General features: G+C 48.3%; 1 protein-coding gene across 1 annotated transcript in view; it reads right to left on the reverse strand.

Annotated features, from left to right (window-relative positions):
- Window positions 1-8,233: 8,233 nt before the first annotated feature.
- Window positions 8,234-14,033, reverse strand: part of NDC1 (NDC1 transmembrane nucleoporin) — a 43,058-nt gene continuing 37,258 nt past the window's right edge. Inside the window, exon 18 of the mRNA XM_027852816.1 lies at window positions 8,234-10,397. Within this exon, the coding sequence (XP_027708617.1) occupies window positions 10,334-10,397 (64 nt within the window). The 3' untranslated portion in view covers window positions 8,234-10,333. The remainder of the gene's footprint in view (window positions 10,398-14,033) is intronic.

Raw genomic sequence — 14,033 nt, forward strand, 5'->3', positions numbered from 1 at the left:
CTCCATCCCTTCTCTTTCCCACCATCCCCAAGGCCTGCCTCTCCATCCCTTTTCACTAGCCCTCAGCTGCCCTTGGGTGACATCCCTTCTCCAAGCTGCCTTCCGAACATGCTTGCATTTGGCCTCAGAACAGGGTTTAGAATATAGAATTCAAAAGCTGGAAGGATGAGGAGACCAGATTTCTGATCTAACCCTTTCACATCCCAAAGAAGGAAATAGGCCCGGACAGAAGGGCCTGCCCAAGGTGGCCCAGACAATATGGAGCTGAGCTGGGATTCCAAGATGTGTGTTCCAAGTTGGAAAAACGTGGGGGCTGAGAGGAGGCAATTCAATGTGATTTGCATCCCCTAAAAGGTTAAATGCTTTGACTGATTAATTGATTTGCCCCAGGCTCAAATCTTCATGGGGATGAAATGGTTCTGGAGGAAGCAAAAAAATAACAAACAGAAACCAAAATCCAAGGATGGCTCATCCCAGCTTCCCTCCCCAGCCCCATAAAAGCAGGGATTCTTGGAGTCTACAGGGAGGTCCAAGTTATTCTTTAATCTTTACTTTATTCTTTATTCTCTGTGTCTCCACTCCAAGGGCCCACCAAAGGCCCCTCTCTCCTTCCATCCTTAACTCAGACCGTTCCTGCATGTTTTCAGTATGACTGTCCGCGAATTTACAGGTAAGGAAATGGAAAGGTTCAGAGGTCAAGGGACTGTCCCAAGGTCACAAAGCCAGGCTGCCGAAGGGCCAAGAGTCAACCCAAGAAGCCTTTCCCCTGTTGATTCCCAAGAAGGAGCTTGATTTGGAAAACAGTTCCCAAACTAAATACTGCATTGGGGCTGAAGGCCACAGCCCCCCAAGACGCCCCACTCCTAAAGGTTTATTTGAAAATTTAAAAATCCATTTTATATGCAAACACCCCCAATTATAAAGCCCATTCACATTTTATACAAGCCAGATTTGGGGGCCCATATCCCAAACAATCAATACATCCCGTTCCAGGTGTTCTTTTAGAGACTGGTTTTGAGCCCTTAGCCACTTGTGGTCATGGTTTATTTGGGGTATGCGAAAACAGAATCAGGTTTAATATAAAATTCACAGCAGGCTGCCTGCTGAAGACCGGGTTAAGATTTGATGGATAAAAGGAACTGAGAGGGAACATACTGGTTACTGGAACCCTGCCTGTAAACTTAACTGCGCTTTTATAAAAATTCAAGGGGGAAAACGTACATGTGTTTCCCGGTCATTGGACATGTGTGTTTGAAAGCTATTCCCAAGATTTCACAGAACCCAAGAATCAGAGATTCTCCCAGTTGGAAGGGATGATGGTGGCATCTAGTCTGAGTCCCAGCTGAAGCCTGGATGCCCTTTATGATATCAGCAACAAGCCTAGGCTTGCCAACCTCTCCTTCTGTCCAATGCCATCTTTGTCTAGGGGCCTGATTTAAAAGGAAGCCCAGGGGACCATCAAAAAGAGCACAAGCCTGAGCACCAGGAGCGTCAGTGCAGGTCAGTGCCCCCGTGTGACATTGGACAACCTCCCTGGGACTCTGTTGTTACCTCGATGGTAAAAAGAGAGGTTTGGACTAGCTGCCACTTTGTAGAATCCACAGTTCAAGGGTCTGATGTGAAGTCTCAGCTCTGCCACTAACCTGGGTTAGGTCTCCCTCCCTGGACCTCAGTTTCCTCATCTGTGAAACCAGCTGGTGGACCTAGGTGAACGCTAAGGTCCCTTTTCACTCGAGATCCTACAAGGGAGCTATTCAAGGTTCAGATAGGGAGCTAGACTTCTGGGATTCCACACTACCAGGCAACAAGGGGGCCTTCATCAAGCTCCCCCTCTGTGCCAAGCAATGAGGACAAAAACATAAAGACAATGGACCAATCAGCTTATCAAAGATGGATTCTGTGCCAGCCACTGTTCTTGGGGTTTGGGGTCCAATGAAATAAGTAAAATAGCCCCTGCCCTGTCCCATTGGGTTGTCTCACTGACTGACTGCCCTGTTTACAGACAACCTTGATTTGAGCAAAGATGGCACCATAGTGCCCAGAGCACTGAACTTGAAATCAGAAGACTCATCTTCCTGAGTTCAAATCTAGCTGTGTGACTCTGGGCAAGTCATTTCACCCTGCTTGCCTCAGTTTCCTCATCTATAGAATGAGCTGGAGAAGGACATGGCAAATCACTCCAGCATCTTTGCCAAGAAAACCCCAAGTGGAGTCACCGTGTCATGCATGACTGAACAACAACAAAACGAAAGAAAATGAAAGAAAATCTAGGTATAGATGAAATATAATCAAGGGCTGGTGATTCATTTCACTGAAGGATTCTTTCTCAGTCAGTCAGCAAACAGGTATATATTGCCTACTGTGCACTAGGCCCTGTGCTATACACTGGACATACAAAAAAGAGACAAAAGACAGCTTCTGCCCTCAAGGAGCTCACAATCTAATGGATTCTCTCTACAAATCCCCTCGCAATAATCCCTCATCAGAAACTTTCACCAATACACTCAAACAGAACCTGGGGAATTTCAAGCCCAATTATCTCCCTTTTACACTTGAGGAAACTGAGGTTCAAGGAGGTTTAAAAATATCTTGCCCAAGGTCACACAATGATAATATTTTACTGCTCTGCAGTCTTGTCCGAACTGAGTGACCACCCAGGCCTTCCAGTGGCAAATCCTGTAAGGTTCTCACCTCCCCAGAGGCACAAACTGTTTTCACCTCTGTTGCAAAGTCTTGGGGGATAGTGCATAGCAGGCACTTAAACCCTTGGCCATTTGACTGGTTGATTCTTGTACCATTCCCCACCCTCATCTTACCACAGGCTAAACCATCAATAATTAGGGATGTAAGCATCATCCACATGGCCCATCCTCAGCCTCTACCCTGTGCCCAACCAATCCCCCATGCTCTTATACTAAAGGACCAATCTCACAAAAACTACCCGGCTTCCTCAAAGTGCAAAATCAGAGGCCGTGGGGGAAGCTGCGGACAGGATTTAGCTTGATAGGTAAGGATGAACTTCCAAACCGTAACAGCTGTCCCCGAAATGGGGTGTGTAAGGAGTAAAGGGTATTCATGCTTCAGGTAGGAGGGGGGCCTTTCCCTCTGCATTGTTCTAATCCTAGCTTACTCTTACTCTTCTACCAAGCTTTTAAAAAGGATCGAGATGGAACCTTCTCAAGATGATCATGGTGGGGAGGGGGGAAGCCACTAAAACTCTAAAGGCAAGAAAAATGGGCAGCTTCTGTCTTTTTAAGGCTCAAGAACTGCATGTCCTCTCAAGGCAGCCCCGAAATGCGAAGCCCCTTCTTCCTGCCCTTCCATGACCTCCTGAGTAAGAACAGGAGGGTCAAACTGACCAATTGTTATCTGGCAATGAGCACAGCTGTCCTCTCATAACTCACTGGTTTTTATGGAAAATCCTTGGTGATTAATTTTAAAACTAGAATAAAAAAATCTTTTAAAGTCCTTTTGAATCCAGGAGAATCTTTTCCCCCAAACCCTAATAACCCACTACATCCACTTCTTTCCAGAGCCCCAGTAGGGGCCAGAATGAAGCTAGCTGGCCAGCTAGCCTAAAAGCCCCACCTGGAGGGGTAGTAAATAATAGCAAACATTGCCTTTGGCTTGGGACACTTCTAGAAACTCAGGTGTACTAAGGTTCTGTTTTCATCCTGGTTGGAAGTCTGAGACATGGACACCCCCCCCCGAAAAAAAGAAACAAAAGCAAAGTTTACCCCAAAAGAACACAGCAATGACAAGAGCACAGAAGCGGGCCCTGGAGACTAGAGGGTTCCAGTTCCAGGACCGCCACTGACTAGTGGCTTTGAACAAGTCATTTTCCCTCCTTTGTGAGATGAGGAGGGGGTGCCTGGAGCATTCCTAGGGTGCTTTCTAACACTTCAGGTTCTAAGCTGCCTTCCAACTCTGACATACTCTGCTGTTGTTGCTGGCAGGTGACCCCTGTGCCTAGAATCCTCTCCCTCCTCGCCTCTTGCCTCGGTTTCCCTCACCTTCGAGGCCAGTGCCTCCCCTCTGTGGAGCATGTCCAATTGATCCCGTCTATACCTCACTGTTTTCATGGGTTGTGAGCTCCTTGAAGGCAAGCGATGGTTCTGCCTTTGTCACCAGCGCTCAGGACTAGGCTGTTTGTTGGCTTGACTTCTAGGGTTCCTTCCAGCTCTGACATTCTTCCGTCCTGAGACGCTTCCTTGCTGACATTTCCCCAGATTTAGCATTCTGTTAATCATACTAGCCCGCACTTGAAGTGTTATGAAATGCATTAGAAACATTATCTCATTTGATATTGTGACCCTTTCAACCACCCTGGGAGGGAGGTGTTGTTATTACCCCCATTTTCCAGAAGAAGAAAGTGAGGCTGAAAGAGAAGTGACTTGCCCAGGGTCAGACAAACTAGGGAAGTACCTGAGGTAGGATTTGAACTTGGGGCTTCCTGACTCCAGGTGCAGCACTCCATTCATGCACTACCTGGCTGCCTGGCGTTCTGTTCTATAACATTTTTTTCATCCTTTCTGTGATTTCACTGGCTCTGTAACAGACTAACAGAGTGACATTTTGCCTGCTCTTCACAATAGCCACCACTGGCCGTGTTGCAGCCCCCCGGTAAGCTCTGATTCCCATCCTGAGTCCCCAGTTTGGAGACTCTCTCCACCGGCCCCTTCTGGCACACACCGGCAGGGCTGCACGAGGTTGCTGCCAGGCGGTTTTCTCCTTCCAACAACTTTGAAACGGTGACCCCTGCTGGCCGACAGGGAGCATGGCATGCCCAACAGTCACCCTGAGCCAGGGCTCCCGAGGCCTGCAGGGCCCCCCAGCCTGGCCCTGGCAACCCAAACCAGGTGCCCTGTTCCATTGCAGAGCAAGGACCCTTGAAGCCGCACTGGGGTTACCGCCATGTAATTGGGATGTTAGCAAAATTAAAAGCCGCCCTTTCCATTTGCTCATCCGTCCAGAAAATTATTTTAAATCCCACGCTCTCCTATTTTTAAAATGTCATAATCGCACACAAATGTTACAAGAGAAAAACAACGCGAGGGGCCTATTAAAAGTCAGTCTTCCATAGAAGCCTTACATTTTCCAGAGGGAGGATCCCAAAAAAGCAGGATGGCGACAAGGCAGCGAAAGACGTCCGGATCCCAGCAGCACAGCTCGCCACAGTCAGGGAGGCAAGCATGGATTTCCCCACTGAGGTTGCGCTCACTGGGCTGCCAGCTAGGAAGCCTTGGCGGGCATCGGCTCCAACACCCACCTTCGTTTTGGGGGAGAAAGCAGGTTTGGAGGTGATCCGCCCAAGGTCACACCAGTCTCTTGGAGAAGAAAGCAAATCCAGGTCTTCTGACTCCAGCCAGAGCAGGGGCTCTGCACAGGGTTCCTGTCCTACTGGGTTTCATCTGTGGAGTAACAGGTTACTAATAAAGCAGTAAGGAGCATTTCTGTACGATACTTCTAAGTCCAGCACATTGCTTCACCTAGGCTATCTTGTTTAGTTCTCACAACCGTGGGAAGTAGGTGCTATTGTTACCCCCATTTCACATTTGGGGAAATTGAGTCAGGCAGACATTAAGTGTCTTACCCAAGATCAAAGCTAGTTGTGAGGCAAGACTTGAACTTGGGTCCTCCTGATTCCCAGGTCATGTAAACGGGGGTACTACAGCTAGTCCGCAGCAGAGCTGGCACCTCCCCAGGGATGCCACCCTCAGGATTCATATTCAGGTGTGGAGGCTGGAGCAGATGGCGTCTCTAGCCCTTGGTCTCGCCATTTGGACCCAATGGCTTCGAGCTCTCGTCCAACTCTATTTAGATCTGCGATCCGCGGAAATCCTCCTGCAGGTAGCAATGTCCAGTACTACCGTGGCCCGTTCACCAATCAAGGGTCACAAAATATCGACTCATCCAGGGTGTCCCTGATTAACCCAAGTACTGCTCCCCATCTCCACTTCAGATACCCACAGTCCACACTGAACAGGGCCTGGTCCTACCAGGGCAGTGGAGGTTATCGGTTCTGGCCCGGTGGAAAGGGGGTCTTTACTGAATTGTGACATCAGTCTTATTCAATAGCATCTTTCAGAAACATCACCCCCAGGATGTTGCTGCCTGCACTTATTAAAAGCCTACTCCGGGCTGGTCCTCACTCTCAAGGGGCTTGCATGCTCCTGAATGTACAGGGGTGTCCCTGCATGTAGACACAGTCCAAGCATTTGGTTAATATTATTTTCCCAACATTCTTCCAGCTGAAGTTCAGAGGAGCCCCCTGCCCCATGTGTTGGGGCCCCAGTGATTCTCAAAGGCACAAAAGACTGCAATCTGCACTAGTGGAAGGTTTACTGCCATAGATGAAATCACAATGGATCCCTGATATAGTTGAAGTTCATGCCACACAAACCCAGGTAAAGGTGGGGCTGTAGGTGGATGGCTGGCCTAAAGACCTGGGGTCTATATGCCTCTGACATAAACCAAGAGTCTAAGCTCCCTCAGGGCAGGGCCCTTTCTTTGTGCCTGGATCCTCAGTGCCCAGCGCACAGTAGGTGCTTGATCAATGCCTGTCAAGTGACTTGGTAGATGTTTAATGAGAAATGCTTGTTTACTGACACCAGCTATTCGACCATGGGTGAGCCACGACCTCTCCAGAGCCCCAGGCCACTTCTGCAGGTTCTAAGTAAGCTATAGATGAGTTCATTGCTAGGCTGCAAACATGGATGGCGTTCCATACTCAGAGAAAGTCAGTCAACACTTACTAAGCATCTACTAAGTGTTAGGCACTAGGGGTGGAGGTTAGGATACAAAGAAATGCAGCTTACAGCCCAGTGGAGTTCCTTATGCTTATGAGATCACAGGTCTGCAGCGCCCCCTCCCCCATCATGTGCATATAACACACTTAAACACACACACACAGAGTTGAAAAACACTCTGTGTGAAGAACATATAAAAGATCTCTCCCAAACAATTCACACATGCTAACAATGGTAGTGAGGCAGGAAAAATTCATGGACTCACAGAATTTTCAGGAAGGGCCACTATGTCACAGGAGCGTCCCACGTCCAGCCAATCTCTCTCCCCTCTCATTGGGAGCCCCTGGGCAACCTTAGAGCTGGATGAAGCCTTGAAGCCAAGAGCAAACCCAGATTTTAGACTGTAAACACCCCAGAGAAGCAGAGTGATCTTCCCGGAGTCACACAACTCGCTGGAAGCAGAGCCAGGTGCCAAGGTACACCAACTTCCCAAGCCTCTCCCTGCTCTGAGCTAACTGACCAAGTGACCATGGCTTGGGGACCAGGGACTGGAGGGTCATTCCAAAGGGAAGGGAGCTCATCAATAGCGTCTGAGCAAAGGCAACAGGAACTTAGCAAGTCGTGTATCCTGGGAGAGGATGATCTATTTACAAATACTATTTGGCAAGAAAATGGACCTGGGGATGAGGGGGTGGGGAAGAAAGGAGGCAGCTTTCAGCACCTCCAACTTAGTTCAGCCCAGAAGAAAGAAGAATGTTCAAGTAGATGGAGGGAGACTGGGAGAATGCAGGCTGATTAACATGACAATCGGATTATTAGCCAGCCAAACTGGTCCGGTTAAGGATGAAAGCCAAAGGGTAAGATGCCAAGAACTTGGGCCCTTTCAAAGTGTGTCTGCCACCGACCAGAAAGAACTAGGAGTCGCAGGAAAACCTTCATGGGCCGAATGGGAGCAGAGAAGCTGCCCAGGCAGACAGGCCAGGTCAAAGCTCCCACCGGCTCGGGGCTTTCATCGTGGCAAAGCCCTCCTCTTGACCTCCAGGGGAGGTCTCCCCATTCCATACAAGAGAAAGCTGCAGAGGGTCGTGGGCCTGCCCAACATCACCCCGCCAGTGCAAGTCGGAGCCAGGAAACACAACCCGTTGGTGGCAGACCCGGGATCCTCGTGACTTCCGAGCTAATGCAATTCCCACTATAACTAGGATTCTTAACCTGGGATCCGTGGATGGACTCAGCACAGCCGATTTCCCTTGTTATCCTGTGGATTTTACCTCAAGCACTTCAGAACTGGGTTCTGAGTAGGTCCAAATGCTCTGCCCCACTGAATGCCAAGGGGGTCTGTGACACAAGACGCTAAAGCACTCCCGTGCCAATGTGGACCCCTGACCATTATGCTGCCTCTCCACTTAACGAAGGAATAGACAGTAAAGATACACCCTTTGAGTTCCACACACCTCAATTAACAAACCACCTAAAACTTCTGATTTGTTTTCCAACCTTGAGCCATTTGGCATACAAAAGTTTATTCAAAAAAATTTCAAGAGCGATAAATATAGGAAGAAACACAAAAATAACAAGAAACAACCACTGTAGAGTCACACATCCATGCCCAGGCCTGGCCGACTGACCAGGTAACAGTCGAGGCTCCACACTCCTGTCAAGAGTTCTGAGGAATCCGTGCCTATTGTAAAGTCTGGTCAAGGTTCCAAGTGCTGACTTCAGCAGGTTCCAGACAGGTGAGCAGAGAGCGTGAAGCCTTGGAAAAGATCACTGGATGATGCAGCAGGGGGCTGACCTCACAGGAGATGTTAGGGGGCATTGAATAGCCTGGGGTTTGAGGGGAACAGAACATACCCTATTAAAAACAACCAGCCTCCCGCCCCTCCTGTCCTTAGCCAGGACATCCTTTCCACTTGCCCCAGGGGCCAAGAGCTGGTGTGGAGACTCCTCGGAATCACAGCTGGAAAAGAGCCCACATCCCAACTCTTCAGCACGTGGCCTGTTGGTGACAGGTGGAGGCTTCCCGATCTCCAAAATATTGGTGCCTCAGTTGTCAGTATGCCAACGGGAGTGAGCCGAGAACCCAGGTGTGGTTAGACTTCAAATAAATGCCTTCACCCAAAGCATCTGGTAAACGGCAACATTCTGCACTTGGTCGGAGCTTAAATCATCACATACTCAGCCTCAGGACAGCAAGAGGTTAAATGGCGTTATCCCTATTTAATAGGAGGCTGGGAGGCGCAAGGTCGCTCACTGGGAATGGAATCCAACTCCATGGACCATGAGACACAACCCAACCACTGTTTTTTGGCTAGCTAGTGCATTTGTTTGGGTCTAAGCAAAGAGGCGATGATATTCAAAACTAAACTTGCACATTAAAAAAAAAGATCCAGCCCACATTAGGAATTCAACAAAGAAAGCAGGGAGAGAGTCTGACAGGCCGAAACTTGGGGCGTTGCTCACAAAGAGGAGCGGCGTAGAAGGCCAGCAGGATTCACTTAACCTCGTGGTTTGGTATGTGCTGGCTGAAGAGCCCTGGGGCCTGGAGCTGACGCGGCCCCAGTTACGGTGATCGACAGCAGGGAACTGGACGTGTTGTGCAGGACACTGAGCTCCAAGCTGGGGGCAGAGGCTGGGCCAGAGACAAGAGATCACTGAGATTTCCAGCCTTTATCCCCGAAGCTGCCCTGTCAGCTGGAAAGGGCCCCCACCCCGTAGACAAGAAGCATATCGTTTCTTGGTCAATGTATTTCAATTGAACAGTCAGCACAGCAAAGGCTGCTCGCTCTCTAAGGTTAAAGAGCTTTGCAAAGTAACCTGACACAGTGAAAATCGGCTCCCAAAAACATCCCAAGAAAAAAGCTGCCCATGTTTTTCCTTTGCAAAACTTTTCTCTTGTTTTAAAAACTTTACAACTGTATCATGTTCCATTTGGGAAAAAGAAAGCAAATTCAGAGTCAAGAAAACGAATACTTATGCACAGCTCATTTACCAGCAAATCACTAAGTTCAATTCACAGATTTTGGTCAATTGTTTTTCATAAAATGAATGTTTTATGTTTAATCTCGTAACTTAAGAAGTGAAATTTTCCACATTCCTGAATGTAAAGTTGGCATCTGTAAGGGGAGAAGGTTCTTTTGGACAATCATGCAAATTTAATCTTTCCCCATAAACAAAAACACAACCTGACAGATCAACAAAACGTGTCTCTCCATATTCTAGTCTGCCACCTCCTCCCTGCAGCCGTGACCTCTGGAGACCGACAGCCCACTTCCTCAGACCTTCCACTTTCCGAGTGTCCGCTATGCTGTCAGGGATGCTCATGGAGAGGAATAAAGACTTTATTATCCCCTCCCCAGCCGAAAAGAAAAAAAAAGTGATCAGTACAAAAAAGCCGTTTTCTGTTATTCGGCTGAGAATTTCTTTCCATGATTTCTCCCATTAAAGTATAGTTTTCAAAGCAACCACCACGACAAAGGAAGCATCTAATTAGTCCATTTTCTTCTGATCCAAGAATGCGGAGCATTCACTGTCCCATCTGCAGCAGTATCAGCAGGGTAATGAACACAGTTTCTATTACTTAACTACTCTTTGAACTCCAAGAACTGCTGAAGTCTCTTCTGATGCTCAGCAGATGCCTGCACCGCGCTGAATGAAACACAAATTCAAAGCATAAGCTTATTTTACGTGAAGCATATTAAGTGAACCACAGAACACGAAGTCGGTATTGCTCAGAACAATTAAACAGGTCCGTCCAAGGCCCTGCTTTAAATCTAGAGGCAGGCAGGGGAAGCCGGGGAGCCCCGGCCAACGGGCGTAAGGAGGAGCGCTCGCTGGACGGGGCACGCCCACCGTGGAACCTGCTTCGGACGCCGAGTTCCAGGCCTGGCAGTGAATTTTCTGGATTTTATTATTTGATTTGATCCAGACCCCTGCATTATCTCGGGGCTGTGGGTTTTCTGGATTGCCTTTCATGTAAGATCCCTTAAACCGAACTGTTTGGTTAGAACACAAGGGCCACAGGACGTGTTCTCAAAGGTAGCGGCTCAGTGGTTCGATTTCCTTTTCCCTTTGAACCCAAGGATGGGTAATTTTAGGTTTTTTCCATTCTCCTCCAAATCTATCACCATACTAATGCTAAGGCAAACCTACCTAGACACTCGCTGTGAAGTGGCCCTTTTTTTTAGCTTCTGAGGATACAAAAACCAAATTCAACAGGTTCTGAAAGCAGAGGCAGGACAGGCCAACAGAAGGGGAGAGACCTGGCTTCAGACCCAGCTCTACCACAACTAGCCATGTGACCCTGGGCAAATTCCTTCCCCGCACAGGCCTTATCTTCCTCAGCTGTGAAGCGGGCCAGGAAAAGGTCACTGCGTGCTGCAATCGGTAAGCCCAAATGACACGCCGTGGGGACGCTCTTTGTTCAAGGGCGGGGTGGTGCAGTGAAAGCCCCTCAGGGCCCCTCCAGCTCCTCTTTCTCTGAGATTCCACCTACACAAACTGTCCAGATGACTGAAGCCGAGCCTTTTAAGGAGTAAAACGCCTTCACTATGTTACTCACAACTGATAAAATGTCATCTTACGTAAGGAAGAGAACTGAGGCTTTTCTGAAGGATTCAGGGTCACAACACTGAACAAGGAAAAACAGAAGAAAGTGCCCCACAGGAGGATCAGAGCCCTGGGTTCTAATCCTGGTTCTACCACCAAAAGCTGTGTGAGCTCACGCAAGTCACTGCCCCCTGTGAGGTGTGAGCTGCACAAAGCAAGGGATGGAGGGCGAGGTGCCCAGATGACTCCCCCGTCAGCACTGGCCTTGGCTGACCTTTTGAGATGCAGTGTCTGCCTGTGCTTCTTTGGGGGTCTCCCTCCCAGCCTCCCTTTGATCTGCAGCAGGCAAGGCACGCAGGGCCCCAAGTGTGTTACAACGCCTAAACTAAGAGTGACTTGGTCCTGAGGGAAGAGTGCTGGTGTAAACACTCAGTTTATGTCCCTGCTGTGTCCCAGAGAGGTCTCGCTGTCAGAAAAGCAAGGCCTGCACTCATCGACACCAAGTTTTTCCGGGTCATTCTTTTATGCCTACTGGACAATCTCGTGACCACAGCCTTACTGCTCCTGTCTCATACTTATAGCTTCTGTCTCCTTGGAGGCAGGGGCCACACTGGGTCCAATACTTCCCTGCATCCCCTTCGCTCCTGTCGTGACAGCCTCTTGGAGCGTGGGAGCCAGAAGGGGACTGAGAACGCCTCACCCAGGCTCTCCCAACCCAAACTCTACCCTTCCGAGTAAGGAAGGCCTGCTGTCCCCACTGGCAGGGGTGGATCCAGAGGACTCAAGGAGTGGGGTCCTGTGGCTGGGGGGAGGGCAGACAAAAGGAAGAAGGAAGGGTGTAGGGGTAGAAAGGGTGAAAGCTTTACGATCTCGGTCACAACCAAGGGCCAGCCTCACTAAGTCTAGCATAAGAATCCCAGCAACCAGGAGAGAACTGTTTTTTCAGCCACATCAACTCACAAAATCATCTCTTTAGGGATGAAGGAGCAGCTTATCCTTATTAAGGAGTTACTTATCCAAGATCAAATGGGATCTTTGTCAAGCATCTAGTACACAGTAGGCATCTAATAAATGTTTATTCCCTTCCCCCACCCCTCTTCCAAGGTTACACGGGGAGTCAGCGGCAGATACAAGATTAGAACCAGTCTAATATTCTCTGCCCTACACCAAGCTGCCTCACTCAAAAATAAATTATGTTCACTGAGAAGTGACAAGACAGTTTATATATCTCAGCTTCTCAAAAAAACCCTTCTGGCATTTTGACTGGTATTATATCAAATCTATACAATAATTTGGGTATACTTTCTTTTTAACCAGGTTTATTTGATCTATTCACAGACAGTGAATGTCCTAATTATTTCTATCTTCTCTTCCTGCCAATAGTTTGATATTTAAAAATTTCACCTATGTTTAACTTACTTCCCAAATACTTAATGGTTTTTGTTAAAAAAGTTTCTCATCATGTTTCCTTGGTATAATTGGTAGCATGAAAGTCTGAATGATATTTATGGGTTTTTATATACTGTATATGGGTTTCTATATTGTATATATATACAATCTATACATACTATATATATATTGATGAACTCAATGCCTCCATTTTTTTTTTGCTGAGATTATTATATTTTCTAGACATTTATAAATAAAATCTTAACCTCTTCCTTTTCTAGTTATCTTTCTCCTGTGTTATTAGGTTGAGTAGGGTGGTAGCTAAAGTGAAGCCTCAAAAGCAGAAAACCACTCCCACCTTTGACCCATCCTGGCCATGGAACTGACCCTGGGCGAGTCACTCAATTGCTGAGAGCAAGGCTATAGAGGAGGTGCTACCCTGCACCGGCGGAGGCCCTTCCTCACTGGGAGGTTCCCTACACAAAGGGTTATCACCAACACCAGCACTTCTAATACAATCTCTGCACTGGAATGGGAAGGGTCCAGAGACTCCTTTGAGCTGAATCCTGCTTCTGCCACTTACAGCATTCATGGGAAAGGCCGTTAATGTCATTGAGCCTCAGTCTCCTCATATGTAAAATAGGGATGATAATACTTGCCCGAGCAATTCCTCAGGGTTGTGAGTAAAGTGCTCTGTCAATCTGAAAAGGAGCTCTAGAAATGGGGTGGGGCGGTATCCCCCAGAAAGGGTGAAAGTGACTCTAAAACCTGACTTTGATGGTCAGGCTTTTGCCTTTACACAGCACATAATGGCGACTTTTGGTTTCAAGTATATTACTTTTATCCTGTGGAAAAAACCCCTCTACCTCTTCTGTATGACTGTCATAAGTAAATGTTCCATTCTGCTAAAATCTTTCCTACGAATGATATTACGTGGATTTTTTTAAATAGTCCTCATGAAATGACATCTCAGACGTGTACTGTGGGCAGAGAAATGGCCTTGACAAGAACATGCCCGCGTCAGCCCTGTCTCTGAGGTGTCCACACCCAGGCTGGCTGGGACCCCTAACATCTCACAGACTTTCCTCTAAGAAGAGAACAAGCAGAGAAGAGCCCCGTCTGAAGCGGGAATCGCCGCAGGTCTGATCCAGAAAGGGTCCTGACGTGTGGCTGATTCACAAGGAGTAAGTCATTAATGCCCGCTCTACATCACCGGTCAGCAGTCAGACTTGGTGCCCGGGCATGGGCCAGGGCTGACTCAGACACCTCACTGCCCTGGGGAGGCAAGCCTGGACCGCATGCGTGTGCTTGTGCATGCTGTGGGGGGGGGGGGGGGGGGGGGGGGGG

This window comes from Vombatus ursinus, unplaced genomic scaffold (genome assembly GCF_900497805.2).
Source record: "Vombatus ursinus unplaced genomic scaffold, bare-nosed wombat genome assembly UNPS02009824.1, whole genome shotgun sequence".
Taxonomy (NCBI): Eukaryota; Metazoa; Chordata; class Mammalia; order Diprotodontia; family Vombatidae; genus Vombatus; species Vombatus ursinus.